At 39.5% G+C, this 15,977-nt stretch overlaps 2 protein-coding genes across 4 annotated transcripts; both read right to left on the bottom strand.

Annotated features, from left to right (window-relative positions):
* Positions 1 to 1,028: 1,028 nt before the first annotated feature.
* LOC309703447 (C-type mannose receptor 2-like) lies at positions 1,029 to 4,208 on the bottom strand (the record flags this gene model as incomplete). Its single annotated transcript, XM_082528255.1, has 5 exons — positions 4,113 to 4,208; positions 3,616 to 3,981; positions 2,913 to 3,260; positions 2,231 to 2,319; positions 1,029 to 1,130 (listed from the first exon to the last, which is right to left on the bottom strand). The coding sequence occupies exons 1-5, from the start codon at positions 4,147 to 4,149 to the stop codon at positions 1,029 to 1,031; spliced, it is 942 nt and encodes a 313-aa protein (XP_082384381.1). The 5' UTR covers positions 4,150 to 4,208.
* A 733-nt stretch (positions 4,209 to 4,941) lies between these two features.
* LOC309703895 (E3 ubiquitin-protein ligase TRIM39-like) lies at positions 4,942 to 14,511 on the bottom strand. Of its 3 annotated transcripts, none has more exons than XM_082528804.1 (9): positions 14,472 to 14,511; positions 14,148 to 14,219; positions 10,407 to 10,999; positions 10,142 to 10,237; positions 7,726 to 7,959; positions 7,355 to 7,502; positions 7,232 to 7,258; positions 6,725 to 6,900; positions 4,942 to 6,634 (listed from the first exon to the last, which is right to left on the bottom strand). In XM_082528804.1, the coding sequence occupies exons 3-9, from the start codon at positions 10,986 to 10,988 to the stop codon at positions 6,263 to 6,265; spliced, it is 1,635 nt and encodes a 544-aa protein (XP_082384930.1). In that variant the 5' UTR covers positions 10,989 to 10,999; positions 14,148 to 14,219; positions 14,472 to 14,511; the 3' UTR covers positions 4,942 to 6,262. The 3 variants fall into 3 exon arrangements, with proteins under 3 accessions (XP_082384930.1, XP_082384932.1, XP_082384931.1); XM_082528806.1 differs by having other exon boundaries at positions 14,148 to 14,216; positions 14,472 to 14,491; XM_082528805.1 differs by lacking the exon at positions 14,472 to 14,511 and having other exon boundaries at positions 14,148 to 14,286.
* Between the last annotated feature and the right edge of the window lie 1,466 nt (positions 14,512 to 15,977).

Below are 15,977 nucleotides of genomic sequence, written 5' to 3'. Positions count from 1 at the left end.
ATTGTTGAAACTACTAAAACTGGATTAAAAATACTCCCGTGCATCATTAAAACCTGTAAGAATAGCCTGGAGAAATCATCAATTAAGAAATTTGATTTAAAAAGTCCTTGAATTGTTGTGATGAAAGATCACTTAAATGCTTGGTAAAATCAAATCATTAAATATCTCCAACAGAATTCACTCTTTATTATTATTGTTTCATTAAAGAAAGAACATTTCCACAGAAATCTGGGAATTTTTGTACTTTTCCTCAAATTACTGGAAACTGATGTCGCTGAGAGGAAGAAGCGTAGTGGAAGCGAGCAGCCACTCAACCTGCACACACAGCAGGATCAGTAATAAATAAATAAATGGAAATCTGTCCAAGCTAAAGTCGAATCACACCAAAGAATTATTGTATGTACCACAGTCTTAACACAAGAGAACGATCTTCATATAATTTAAATACAATAATGAATTAACAAAATATTAAAACTGGAAAGCTAGTCCTCAACTACTGTTACACAGATGTGTTCTTTTTATTAATAAAGATCATTTGAAAGATCCCCAATTAACATGCAGATTTACACCAAAATGGGCCTGAGTAGCATAATCTCGTAGTTAGCTTAAGCATGGCATTAGCCCAGAAGTCAGTTCTAAATATTCCCTATAGAATGGCTTGTACTTTATTCTAACTTCACCTCATGACCAATTTAGAAAAAGTCCTCTAAGGCCTGCTTCGATGTATGCAAACTACATGGAAATCCAGTTTACTTGAGCTCGATTCAAAGTAGATGCTAATTTTCAGATCTGATATTTCTCTCTGATGAGACAAACACAACTCGTCTTCTTTAGTCGTTCATCACCTTAAATAACCCTGAAAGTTTGCATTCCTTCGTGTTTATTTATGCTCTCCAACAGAAAAAGGAAATATACAAATATAACCTAAGAAATAAAGAACAAATCAATCATGTTTGGTTTCACTTTTGCAAATGATAAAAGTAATATATGATATTGAGCCTCTTTTTTGCAGAAACAAACAGTGGTAACTATGGGGGACATTTCTGATGCTTTAAGAGGTATTTCTTTTCTGGAGGTTTCCACCAGCTCACGTTTAGGTCATCAGATGTACCGCCCAGGTTATTTTTAACCTGTGTAAGAGAAACAAAAATGTAATGGTTATATCGGAATTTAAACACTCATTAGCAAATCTAATAATCCAGTTACATGGCTGGAACTCAGCGCATTCAGGCATGTAGTTCAAACCGAGTATGAGAATGAGGAAGAAAGGGGGTTTAAGTGACACTGAGCATGGCATTGTTGGTGGTGACAGACAGTCTGGTCTTAGTATTTCAGGGGCTGCTGATCTGCTGGGATTTTCCAACAATCCATAGCTAAGCTTTACAGGGAATGCTCTGAAAACGAGAAAATATCCAGTGAGCTGAAGTTCTCTGGTTGAAAATACCTTGATGTCAGGGGTCAGAGAAGAATGAAAAGACTGCCTTGTTACATCAAGTTATGCAGAAGAGCATCTCTAATAGATTAAAGCAGCAGAAGACAACACTGGGTGCCCCATCTGTTAGCTAAGAACAAGAATCCGAGGCTACAGTTCACGCAGGCTCACCAAATTAGGCCAAAAGAAGATTAGAAAAGTGTTTGATATTTCTCAGATTCTGATGCGACATTCAGAAAGTCAGAATCTGACACTTTCTGGGAACACCCTGGGCATCTTAGTACTAGGAAGCATCATTTAAATACCACATCATCCCTAAATGTTGTTCCTGACCATGCCTATCTACTGTATCCACAGTTCACTGTATGGCCTCTATAGTGACGAGATCTCAATGTATTAGGGCACCTTTTGGATGTGGTGGAACAGGAGATTTACATTATGGATGTGCAACAAATTTGAAGCAACTGTGTGATGCTGTTACGACAATATGGAGTCAAATGTCTGAGGAATGTTTACAGCAACTTGTTGAATTGAAGCCATGAAAAATAAAAACTCCTTGAAGGCAAAAATGAGTCCAACTGAGTACTACTACACTGTATGTGATAAACTGTCCAGTGAGAATAGATGGTCGCCTTTAAATTTTGTACAAAAGAGTCTAATAAAGTTGTGTCCATTTAAAATGTATGTTGATGTTACAGTGACCTACAGAGTTGATATTCAGTCCACCTCAAAAACATCTGGCAATTGTTCTCATTACTAAAAACTTTACTTGGCATTTTATGACTCTACACAACTTACCCATTTCAAGACAGACTCCCTCACACCCGGGTCTGTCATGTCCACATCAGCACTGAGCTCCATTTGCACCAATGTCTTTTTCCGCGGAGCTGGTAAGATTATAAATTCCTCTTTAATTTTAGTTCATCATCATTTCAAATGCTAAAAGTTGTAATTATACAATTATGCAGTAATTTTTAAATGAAACTTTTTGTAATTTCTTGTTCTCTACATTTTGATAAACTACACTGTAATATAAGTGTAAAACCTCAGAAGTGCTTTCCAGTTATATCTGCCTTTAGTTTTCTTGCTCTAATCACCAGAAATCTTTTTACGTGTACAATAACAGTGAATTTTTTGGGGGGTCAATTTAAAATTAAGCTCCCAAACACCTTTTATTTTTTAATAACAGGAACTGGTCCTTCCAAATTTCTGCCACTACATTGCACTGCTGATCCCACAATGTTTACACACACTCTTTGAAAATGATTATAAATAATGATTATAAATAAACCCAATATATACGTTAATGGATAACATTTTCTTCGATTTAGGAAAACAAATTTAAAAAGTGATCAAAATTACTTATTTTGATAGTACAGGGTTAGTCATCACTGATAATGATTTTGACCTCAGGGAATTTTTAAAAGGCTATCATACAAATCACGGTTTGTGGTTTATGACAGAAGAAAGAAATGATTACCGGTGTAGCAAATAAAGGGCTGTTTTTCAGCATAGCGCCTTTGGACCATCCCAAGAGGATTGCTGCTGACCTCAAGCACACCACAATCGCTGAGTTGAGCTGACGTTATCACAGAGAGTCCCCAGGGTATGAACGAGGGTTCGCTTCCATCAGACCACCTCCAGGACATCCTCGTCAAGCCGATCCACACCTGCTGGTTTGTCACCAAGGCTTGCAGCAGGTCATTTTCCTGCTGGTTCTGCACTCGGGCCAGATCTGTGTACGTAGCCCTGCAGTAGCTCTGAGCAGAGAGCCAGTCCATGGTGTTGGTGATCAGGACAAACCTTTCAGAAACGGCAGTGGCAAGTGCTACAGAAAAAAACAGATGTTTGGGGAAAAATGCTCAGTTAGTCAGCAGAATAATTTTAATATCTCGAATTACATAATGATTATGATCCCGGGGTGCACAATGTTAGATCAAAGGTTTCCAGAATATTATAAAACAAAGTGCAAAAAGTTGCTGTCCCATAATTCATAAGCATTTTTCTTGTAATTGCTTCTAATGTGCTTGTTTGGTGTCATCATTTCTGATTTGGTTCTTTATAATTTTCTCACTTTAAGTTTTAAAAGAGTGACTCTAGTTTCAAAGCAGGGGGGGAACTGTGGTATGGACTGTGGCTCACACAAAAGGTAAACAGCAAAGAAAAGTGTTAAAAAATCTTACCAGTGTAGCAGAAGAAGCTTAAAGTGGAGTTGCACGGTGTAGCATACCATCCCCCTGTTGCTGACATGCTTGCACAGGACTGAACACTGGGCTCACCACTTGCCCAGTTCCAGTATGCAGGTTCTCCTTCTTTGTAGTCATCATTTTCAGACACTGACCAGCCCCAATCTCTGTACAAACCTAAGTACACAAAGGGACCACCAGACCCCACCAGACCTGCTAAATCCTCCAAGTCCTGCTCATCAGTTATGGTTGCCAAATCAGTGTACATGTCTCTACAGTACTGCTGGGCAGTGAGCCAGTCTTTAGGGTTGTTGATAAAGTGGTACAGAGGACGTTGGTAAGAGAAGGTGAAATGGCACAGACCTGTGTGTAATGCCAAAGATTTAAAAAAAACATTTGTATCACAGCTTTTATGCCTTCTACATCCGTCCTTCAACACTTCAGTATTGATGTAGATCAATTAACTTTAAAGGCAAGAGAGAATATGTACTCACCAGAGAATAGAAAGATGCAAAACATCTTCTTCTCCATGGTCTCTGCTTTCAGAGAGATTAATGTATACTCATAAAAACACAAAAAGATGGATTACATTCAAATGTCAGGCCAAGGATACACAATAATCTAAGCCCCCAATAACTCCTACCTGTGAAGGAGACAGCTCTGATGAGAAAAGCTGGATGCAGCCTTCTCTTGAATCTGCAAATTCAAAGCAGGTGTCTGCCTGGATTTCCGGATCTTGTGTCCTTGCAGGTGGATGCAAAAATCTACTTATGTTCAAGAAAAAGAGTTTTGCATGTCTGTGACCTCCAGCAAACTCGGACACGTCTCAAACATAAACTCAACTGAGGATTATATTTAACAGTAAGAATTCATAAACGAACTAATTCCACAGTTTTCATCATCTCCACTGAGAGATTTGCTGCTTAAACTGACAAGACTCTATCTCATTAAGTGTTCTTGATAATCTTTTATATTTTCCTTAAGACTGGATTACATCCATCATGTCGAGGAAGAAAGATGACTCGAAATACTGAATGCTTTCGTAAGCAGTAACTTTGCCGTAACACCTGTACAAGATAAGAAAGTTTGAATATTGTGCTTTGCATTTGTTCAACATGTGCCAAGCATAAAAGCTGATTAAGCTGCGGAGACAATAACTTATCATAGATTTTCCTATAAGCATTTTTTCATATCAGAAGCAGGAGGACATAACTCAGAAGTCCTCGCTCTCTCATAGAGGACGAATAATCCCTCCTGCAGCATTTATCCTTAGTCAGAAGGCCTCTGTGAATGCAAAGCACATGGAAACACACGTAGTCCTGCTGGGACTGATTCAAATATTTATTTAAAAAACAAATCACCACAAAAAACTGATCAAAACATAGTCACAGCCTTATTCTGGCAATTTCTCTCTCTTTTTTTTAAATTAACTAACAACAACCATAATAAATAAGCACCAGTAAACAAGTGAAGTAGGGTCAGACTCAAAGGCGTATGTCTCTCCATCACTGTACTGAATTAGTGAGCACCATTAAACATTATAACGTTAAGTACATTGTGTAACTAAAATACAATTTGTATACAAATTCAGGTGTGGCAGCAGTGCTCTGGATCTCTGCTGCATTATGAAAAGGGCAGGATATACAATAAGACATTTTTGTCAAGCATTTAAGTGCATTAAGTTTGTCGCTCATTTAACATTAAAGATGTTTTTGTGCTTTTTCAAATTTTTTGCCTCAATTCTTTATTTTATTTTAACCCTGTAAAGCCTGAAACATGAAATAATTGCCAGCAAATTCTAATGTTTTGCAGCTGAAGTGTTCATCAAATTTAAAAATGAATAAATTAAATATCAAATTATATATAGGAGTTTTGATTTGTACTACATTTAGCATTTTTGTCTACAGTTTGTTTATCTTGAAAACTTAAATAAAGAGGGTTAGGGTTCAAAAATCTTACTGATGTCTTAAAATGGGCCAAATCTAATACATTTGACTTTACAGGGTTAGTGTTGCATGTTTCTGAGTGTAAGTCAGATGAAGTTTAAATTGATTTCTATAGTCATTCATTTTATATTTAGGATGACTTATAGTTCTTACTTAACCTCCCGAGTCCCTGCATCGTCATCTCATCTGGCATTCCTGCACCTTATACTCCAATCTGCGCATTAAAATGTTGTATGTTTCTTAAAACATTGTGTTCTAAACTACACTCATCAAACTAAAAAGAACCCAAACACTTTCTGTTCAAAGATGCAAAGATGAAGCTTAGTCGAGGCCAATTAATCCCAAATAGCTAGAAGAAATTAAAAATTGCATCTGAAACAGGAGATTGTGTTTTATTGTGGCTTCTTTCACGTCATGGACGATGATTGGTTAAAAAGACAATATATACAAAAAAGAAGCATTTCTTGCTGGTAGTGCAACTTTTTTGTCCAAAAAAACAACCTTTTTGAACAACAGCAAATATATTAGAGAAAGGCTCTTCATTTAAGCGCCACTGTCACCATTCACATCAATACTTCAAGCCATGAAACATGTTACATAGAACCCAAATACCAAAAAAGCTTTAATATTAATATTCGAGTTTAGTAAAGATAAAACATCCCCTGCATCTTTAAAAAGCAGGTATAGGCTCTTCCAGTCTATGACTCATGATTGACAGCTGTGATAATCAATGGCCCTTTGTTTTTTCCTTCGTCGCAAACGCCCGGGCTGAAGAAGGGGTAAACTTTCTCAGAGAAAAGGCACCCAGTAAAGGTGTAGATGTGAGATCTGGCCTCCACGTCGAAGAACGACACGGTTCCCTCGTCGTAATCCGTAAAGACCCCCACAATCTCCGGTTTCTCCTTGAGAGGAAGACGGACCGAAGGAGAGTCTAAAGCTCGATACTCATCGCCGTTCCTCAAGCGCACTGTCCAGTAGCCGTTCTCTGGCTTGGAGGTGATCATGCCCTTCCTGTTGACAGACCCTTTGACCACGCCCAGATCCCAGAAGGTCTTTTGACCGACTGAAACCTGATTAAAAACCAAATATGAGAATGAGAGAGATCAAAAACGTGTTTTGCATTTTTAGGATTACTAGGATTTTATAATTAAGTAGTTCACCTGGAAGTAGAACCTCCCCGAGATGTAGCCTTGCTTGGCCAAAACACAGATGACAGGGTCGAAGCGTTGGGGGTTGTCTGGAACAACGTGAAGAAGCTCACCACGACCCGCTTGCTTCCCGTCAGCTGTTAAGACGATGTTTGGATGGGCAGTGTCCGGATCTAAAACCACGTCAACTACAAGGTAAAATGAAAATAACTTTAGCTTATACAACTTCTAATGGTTGGTATGCAAATCAGACATGATTGGCTTGCATATAATTAAGGTTTGTTCACCAAAATCATCTGAGAAATGCACCAGTCATCCTGCACCCATAATTTGAATAGAATAGAAGAATAGATACAAAAGTTAAGAAAGTTAAGAAAGCGTCTCTAAGCATATGACTAAAAGTATCTTTACAAGCATTCCTATACATAAGCACGCAAAACATGCATTTGCGTAAATATGACAGAATAAGACAGAAAGCAATGCAGTGCTATTTATTTATGCATTTAAATGTGTGCATACCTGCATATTTCTGCATCCTCTTCATCTCTGTCATAAGAAAAGTAAGATGATGAGTTCTGACATTTTTAAGAAGAGCTCCATCTCAAAAATAAAAGGCTGTTTTTCCTGCTAAGCTTGTGTCACCTTCTTTCTTCAAGTTTTCCATTTCATTCATGAGGGTCCGTTCAACTTTAGACAACGCTCTCCGCACAGTCCCCACACAGAGCTCAGGTGGTATGTTGATCTCCATCCACTCTTTTGTGGGTGGAGGTGATGTAATAGAGGGCAAATGCTTTATAAGAGAGAAATAGAGCATAGAAAGTTTAATGCTGGCATTTAAAATTTAGTATTTTTAGATAACAAAATGACAAAAACTAAATGAATGCCCTTAACACACATTCAATATTTCCTACATATAAAGATGAGATTTTTTTTTTAATGTAATTAAGTGATGCCAAAGCCAAAAAAGTTTCAACCGTCATCAGTCTAACTCAAAGTCCTAGTTTAATGTTAACCTGCAGGAGGTGCAGGTGATCCTCAGTGTTCTTCAGCTCCTCCATCTCCGTGTTTCTCCTCTGCAGCTCAGTGATTTCCTGCTGCAGCTCACTGATGAGCTCCTCCGCCCTCCTCTCCACTGCCTTCTGCTTCTCCTTTATCTCTGCATTCACTTCGGTCTGTCTCTCCTTGATGGTATGAATCAGAGACGTAAAGAGACGATCGCTCTCCTTCACCTCCATCTCTCCACTTACCTGAATGAAAAAGAAAAGATTAAGTTATGTGTTACGTTTGCTGCTGTGTGATCATCTTGGTCTTTTCGATGGTCTGTTTCTGAAATCCTTCCCTGCTTTTCCTGGACAGCTCCACCATGACATTGAAACCACTGACTGTCTTGTTGTATTACAACGACCTTTGGGTCCTTGAATTTTCATATGCATGTTCCTTTAATACAAGCAGCCCCTCTAAAAACTGCTCTCTGGGACAGCTCTGGTCTGTCCTGCTGCACTATGTAGCCCATCACACTCCAAAGACTACACAGGAATGTCTCAAGAAACCACATGGACTTAAGTCAGTAAATCAATCCCATTACGTGTCTGTGCCATAGATAGTATAAAAGATGTGGGGAAAAAACTAGTCAATCATAAGTCTTCAGATATCCTAGATAATTTGTTGTCCTTACCCTTCTGAATAACCATAATTTTGTTCATGTGTTCTTCAATAGGACCTGAACCTAGAGACTAAGCCCATAGTCTCATCCAGAACGTGCCTACTGAGGTCACAGAGAAAGGGGGGTAAGCTGAAGGCTATATTTGCATAGACCTAAATGCAATCTGATGTCATGGGCCATTTAGCCAAGGTTGTCTCTATTATGATTAATTATGTATCCTGGCGTTACGTCTTCAAATAAAGGACCAACACAGAAACGGGCAGAACAGTTCCAGAGGGTTTCATACTGTGACTATTGTCTACATTATACATGCTTCTCTAAACCCTAACGCTTAGTTACGCTGCAATATGTGTAGGCTGCTGCAGACTTTCCATGATGCACTGAGTGTTTCTACTTCACTCACCTTTTTCACTCCCTAAGTGTTTATACACCACTCTGTATTTAATCAACAATTTCCCCTGGGGATCAATAAATTGTTCTGATTCTGATTAAGCAGTATCATTCCAAGGCATTGCATACATTTTCACTGCTATAGATGTGTAGATGTTACTGAGCTTTATCTATCCAACAATTAGTTAAGCTGAAGGAATATTTTACGGACATTAAGACCTGGCTGACCTCCAATTTGTTGCTTCCAAATTGAGATAAAACTGAGGTTATTGAACTCGGACCTAAAAATCTTGTGTTTTCATGTTGTCTAACCAGATTCTTAATCTGGATGGCACAACCTTGGAGTTGTTTTTGAGCATATGTCCTTCAATGCACATATTAAACACATATGTAAGACTGCTTTGTAGCATTTCCACAATATCTCTAAAATGACAAACATCTTGTCTCAGAGCGATGCTGAAAAACTAGTTCATGCTTTTCTTAAATCATACCCTAAACCAGGGGTGCTGAACTCCAGGCCTCGAGGGCCGGTGTCCTGCAGGTTTTAGATCTCACCCTGGGTCAACACACCTGAATCAAATGACTAGTTCATTACCAGGCCTCTGGAGAACTTCAAGACATGTTTAGGAGGAATTTAGCCATTTAAATCAGCTGTGTTGGATAAAGGACACATCTAAAACCTGCAGGACACTGGCCCTTGAGGCTTGGATTTGGAAACCGCTGACCTAAATCCTCTCTTAGTTATGCTGCAATATGTGCAGGCTGCTGCACACTTTCCATGATGCAAGAAGTGTTTCTTCTTCACTCACCGTTTTCACTCCCTATGTGTTTATACGCCACTCTGCATTTAGTCATGTGTAATTATTCTCTGGTTTTCTTCCACAGAGTGCCTTTTGTCCTCTCTCCCTTCTCCCACGTGCCCCGTTTCCTCTATATATGTTATTCTCTCATTTGAGTTTTGCATTTGTGCAACATGATGCATTTGCTTGTCTGTGTTCTTCTCCGTGTTGTTCTCTGTGGTTTTGCATCTTCATTTTTGCACACTTTAAATCCACCACCTTGCAACGGCAAGGGCTGCCCCTGGTGGCTGTTCAAAATGAAGCAGGTTCCTCACTCGCTCCACATTTAAGAATGTGAATCTGTCCTATATACGGTCTATGGATTATACATCTTCTTGGTCTAATTTCATGAAACTAACTGAACTATTTATACGCCTAGCCTCCTAAAGAACTGGTGTTTGTGTAAAAGTCTCTCTAAGCTTTTACCAAACTCATGTCAGACTTTCTAAACACATTTTTTGACTTTAACCAAAACAAGAAATCAGTAAGAGAGAATCCAACAAACCACATGACAGAAATATTTGCGTCGTGGCTCACCGTGCTGAGCTTCAAACAGTTTTTGATCTCCTCCCCTTTCTTCAGTCGCTCCTGGATCATCTCCTGAAAGTCAGCCTCACTCTTCTTAATAAGGACCTAATCAGGCACAAAATAAATGAAAAGGCATTGCTGATTGGCATGACTACAGGAAGTTGAATCATTATTCTTTTCCTCGATTCGTGTTTAAGTGTGTGTAAGAGGAACCATAGATTTATAAGTATACATAAAAAAATTGTTCTGACAGTTTAGAAAGTTCACCACACACCTTCCTCTCCGTGCTCTCGTCCTCTACAGAAACAACCTTATGATCTCTGTGCTCAGTCTCAGTGCAGAACTGGCACACACACTTCTGCTCATCCCTGCAGAACATCTCCAGCAGCCGCTCGTGCTTCTTACACATCCTGTCCTGCAGGTTCTTCACCGGCTCCATGAGCTTGTGCAGCTTCAGGGTGACCACCCTCTTGTGAGGCTCCAGGTGGGATTCACAGTACGATGTCAGGCACACCAGGCAGGATTTCAGTGCTTTCACCTGCAGGGACGTGGCGGCACAGACATCACACACCACCTCACCAGGCTGGGCTGAAGACAGCGGCGCGGCCGATGAGCAGACTATCATCTGTTTGAATGTGTCTGCGAGCTCTTTGAAAGCTATATTTATGCTTATTTCAGGCCTTGAAGGGAACGACCTGTCACACGCGGGGCACTGGCAGACGTCAGTGCCTTCCCACTTGCTCTGAATGCAGGCTTGGCAGAAGTTGTGTCCGCAGGGAGTCGTCACCGGGTCTGTGAACACCTGCTCACAGACGGGACAGTAGAACTGTTTTTCTGGTAGCATGTTGGAGGCCATGACCTGCAGAACTGTAAATGAGGAAGTCAAATGATAAGCTGCAGGCAGAGGGAGTAAATGCAAATGTCTGAATGTCGTGATGAGAGGAGAGCTCGATAAAACGTATTGTTCATATCCGAAAACACTACCAGAAAAAAATTATTTTAGCAACCTTGAGGCAACAAAAGGACTTTATTAACAAACGTTTAGCACTCTTGTGACTTCTGCTTGTGTGCGTGTGTGCGTGTGTAATTGTGTAATTGTGTAAATATGTTCAAGCATGCACTTCTTGAAATTCAGGCTGCATACACCCTGCACTCTTCAGTGTGCTTAATGAATGAGTCATTGTTTCCCAAACTAACACACCCATTCTTTCCACATGTTATTACTGTGATATAATAATAGTCTACTCTTCCACCAATCAAAATATCTTACTTAGAGACCAGAGGTATAATTATAGTGACTTGCTACAAAAAGCACTTCTGAACTCATAAGTGTGAGACTAGTTTCACAAAGCATGAAAGCAGCAATTTAACCCAAGAAATATTAAAGACTTTTGCAATTTGTTTTGATTTTATTTGGGGCAATTGTGGCTCAAGAGTTGGGAGTTCGTCTTGTAATCGGAAGGTTGCTGGTTCAAGCCCTGGCTTGGACAGTCTCGGTCGTTGTGTCCTTGGGCAAGACACTTCACCCGTTGCCTACTGGTGGTGGTCAGAGGGCCCGGTGGCGCCAGTGTCCGGCAGCCTCACCTCTGTCAGTGCGCCCCTGGGTGGCTGTGGCTACAATGTAGCTTGCCATCATCAGTGTGTGAATGTGTGCACTTTGGGGTCCTTAGGGACTAGTAAAGCGCTATACAAATACAGGCCATTTACCATTTATTTTAAAGGCAAGACTGTAAAAATATTATGCAAAGTCATTTAAGGTGAATCCAGATATTTGGAAATTCTGCAATGAAATAGGTACATTTGATATTAATGGTTAAAATTAATACGTTTTTAATTAATTATTTATTTAAGATAAAATGTATCAACTGAAATATGGTATTAAGTTACACAAGTTAACTGCTGTCATTTATGAGCAGTAACTCCGACAAGTCAGCTCTGACAAGTGTTCAGGGTTTTTTTTGGTTTGTTTGTTTTGGGTTTTTAGTCCACGTTGTTTCAGTTTCTTCATGAACGTTGCCAACTTGTCACCATCTCATTGGTTGGTCCCGCCTTGAAGCTTTACTCTTAGTGCTTTTTTGCCTCTATCATCATCTTGGTGTTTCCATAGTGAATGTGAGAAGTGTGATGACAGTCTGAGAAACCAAGGGTGACTTTTCTAGTAGAAATTGGCTTTGATTTTTAGATCAGAAAGATCATGTCCATCATTTATATACAGTTTATGTTTCTGTCTTAACCTTCTGAGGTGTGAGTCCCTATTTGAGGCGACTTTTGTTGTGATTTGGTGCTATATAAATAAAATGGAATTGAATTATTTCTAACCCTTGTTGACCCTAATTTCACCCTTTGTTCCCTCTCTTGGTTCACATTTGTTGCCTAATGGACAAAACTGAAGAGAACAATTTAATAAAAAGTCCATTTTCTGATTGTCCCAGTTCAGAGTTGGGGTTAGACGTTAATAGCAGGTGGTGAGGGGCAAGGGCTGTGTGTTTTTTTGGGCTTCCCCAATCTGATCTGATATTGATTTGGCAAAGAGGGGAATAAAAGCAATGCCCAGGCCATCATATGTCACTACTGGGCCTTGAGTTATAGGTATTGTTGCACTCAAGTTCTTCTAGTGTGTTAAACAATTAGGGTTGGGGTCCTGACGTAGGCTAGTAGACGGGTTTAAGGGTTGGGAGTATCATAATGACTTAGATCAGCGGTCCCCAACCTTTTTTGCGCCACGGACCGGTTTATGCCCGACAATATTTTCACGGACCGGCCTTTAAGGTGTCGCGGATAAATACAACAATATAAAACTAGTACTGGTACTGAAAAAAAGAAGATTTATTCGTAACACACGTGAAAAGACCCAGGAAAACCGAGTTAATGATAAAAATGATAACAAAATAACGCTGAAAACCGATAAAAACCCTGAAAACCATACATTTCACACCTGAGCCTCAAATCTCTCGGGGCCGGTACCAAACGACTCACGGACCGGTACCAGTCCGAGGCCCGGGGGTTGGGGACCGCTGACTTAGATGTTAAAGGGTTAAATGCTCACAAACATAGTGGTGTTGGAAGAACTCCTACCACAGAAGAATATGAGGAAAGCAGCTCCTGAAGAAAACCCAACCCGGCAGTTATTACCAAATAACTACGATTAGTAAAAACTGAACTTTACGCCCTTTGTTACAGAATCAGTTTAGCCAAATTTGTGGTTAACAAATGAAAGTTTATTGCCCTTAGCTTTGCATAATTACTGCTTCTCTCCAGAAGTACCAGAATCAGCCAGCCAGCTCACTAATGTAAACTTTTCATATTATTTGTTTAATCTACTCCATAAACCAAGGTGTAAAAACAGTAGTGGTGGTTTCTTATCCAAGTAACGTGAAGCCACAGCGAGACACAGCCAACTTTTTACACCTTTTTAAAATCTTTATAGTGAGCTAAGTTTGACAACTGCTACGCAGTCACTACACAAAGGGATTTATATGAATCTCCCCAGCCAAGAACAGGCATTTTACTCCAAACTCCCTCAAGAACACATTGCAGCGCACACACAGTGAAGGCTTTTAGGCCATATACAGCTCTAACTGAGTCAATCATTACAAACTTCAGTCATCATAAAGATTTATTCCATACTTGGAACAAGCTGATCGGGCAGTGAGTGGATTTTAACTACGCTGAAAGCTACAAAACTAAAGAGGAAGCAGCTCATGTAAAGGCACCAATTAAATGCATTCAGTTAACAAGTGCACAAACAGGTGGCTGTTTCTTTTTTAGAGGATAGTCTTAAGCACACAAGTGAAGCTTGTTACATTTCAAATGCAAACAACTAGCAACATTTTACATGTGTTATGACTGTACTCTTTGAATACTCAGGATTTAGCTTTGTGCAGCAGGCCGGCTATCTAAACAACTGTCCAATAAGGGGTGCACATGCTGTTCCTCTTTTGAATTAATGATGCTGCTTGACCTGATCTGTTTCACAGTTTAAGAATTAAATAAAAAACTTTCTGCTCATACTTACAGCTTTTCTTCTGTAATGGAAGTTATCCAACCACTCCTGTGTTCTTACTGACAGCAGATCAGGTGACTCCTGCTGCATAAATTGGCATGAATAGATAACAGGACTAGCTGTTAAACAGGAAAATGTAACGTCACAACTGTTATTCATCCCTCCCACTCCTGAGCCCTGCTCCGGTTTCTCTTTACTTCCTAATCTTAAAACGGCAGCATTCTCAGCACAGCCCAGCATTAGTTACATACCACATGAATGTGCACGTTTAGCACATACTTTGTGTGCACAGGAGTGTGTAATAATAGGTTTCATACTAGCAAGGAGTGTGTTTACCTCATGGGTGTGGTGTTTAAGTCCAATGGTTCAATGTTTTCTCCTCACGAAGGCCTTAGACAGCAGAATACTCTGAGGAATGCTTCAGAGCTTTGCACTGGTTAAAAGGACATGTTCAGCTTTCATAATCAAACTTGAATAAAAGCCACGAGGAAGAACAGATGGGTACAGGCAAGGCTGGCTGATATCATCTCTGAATGGAGTTACAGTAGCTGTTTCACACCCACTGGGGCTCTTAGATAAAAACTGGAGCCAAACTGGTTGGTTTGAGCTCATTTTCAGATTAGTGATCATGTGACTGGCGTGTGATGGAGTCTTTTCAAAACAATGGAGGTGTTGAGCTCCGACTTTAGAACAAATTTACTGAGTGGTACAGTTTCATAAAGTTTCTTCTTCTTCTCCATTTCAATTTTAACTCTATATGTATCCTACATATTGCGCTTTACTATTTTAAATTGTTTCATGCAGATGATAAGAAGTGATGAGTACATATCCCATATGAAATATTTTAAAAGTACAGGGTACAGCTGCAAAGTATTGACAGCATTGTTAACTAGTAGAAGGATTTTAAAGGTATAATGTACTGTGAAGTGATTTTAATCCTTGGCTAATACGGTCAAATTTCTGCATAACTCTAAGGTGTCTGGCTGCTGAATTTCCAATAAGCTGAAGGAAAAGTGATAAGTACAGCTGTGTGTCATCTGCATTAGAACGCTACGATATGTTTTGATTCGTTATGACAGTCCCAAGTGGGACCATGTAAAAGTTAAAGAGTAATGGACCAAGGACTGACCCTTGAGGAACTCCTGATTGATTTTTTATTTTTGCAGATCTAAAACTGCTAATTGCAACATAAAAACCTTTGCTCTTTAGATACGATGAGAGCTAGTCAAGAACCTGACCTGTTAAACCAACTGAGTCATGAAGCTTTTGAATTAAAATGTCACGATGCACGGTGTCAAAAGCAGCAATGAGATCACCTAAGAATGAGACTTTCTGTCACCGTTGATCTTTAGGTCACTGACCTGTTTCTGCGCTATGATTCAATCTGAACCCTAACTGGCACTTATAAAGTCAATAAGTTGAAAATTGCTTATTTAGTTGTTTGTAAACATTTGTCAAATATTCCACCGTATTTAATGAGAGTTTCCACACAGGGATAGGTTTATAATCGCTAATTATAAATAAATCTAGGCTGAGATTGCAGCACATTTGAGAGAAACATGGAATGCAGTCTGGTTCTGCAGGAAGTTTCTTCCTGTTACAAGTTTTTTCTTCCCACTGCTGCCAAGTGCTCAAAGGCGGGGTTGTCTGATTGTCTGGTTTTTCTCTGTACTATTGTAGGGCCTTTACCTTACAGTACAATGTACAATATAATAATAAGCACCTTGAGGTGACTGTTGTTGTGATTTGGAGCGATATAAACAAAACTTAATGCAATTGAACTGAGTAGATTTGAAAAGTTTGGTGGGGATCAGCATTAACTGTGCATCCGAAATCAGAAAA

Source organism: Aulonocara stuartgranti (assembly GCF_965226115.1).
Source record: "Aulonocara stuartgranti genome assembly, chromosome: 3".
NCBI classification, from domain to species: domain Eukaryota; kingdom Metazoa; phylum Chordata; class Actinopteri; order Cichliformes; family Cichlidae; genus Aulonocara; species Aulonocara stuartgranti.
The sequence above is the reverse complement of the archived record's forward strand: the minus strand, read 5'-3'. Positions and strand labels throughout refer to the sequence as shown.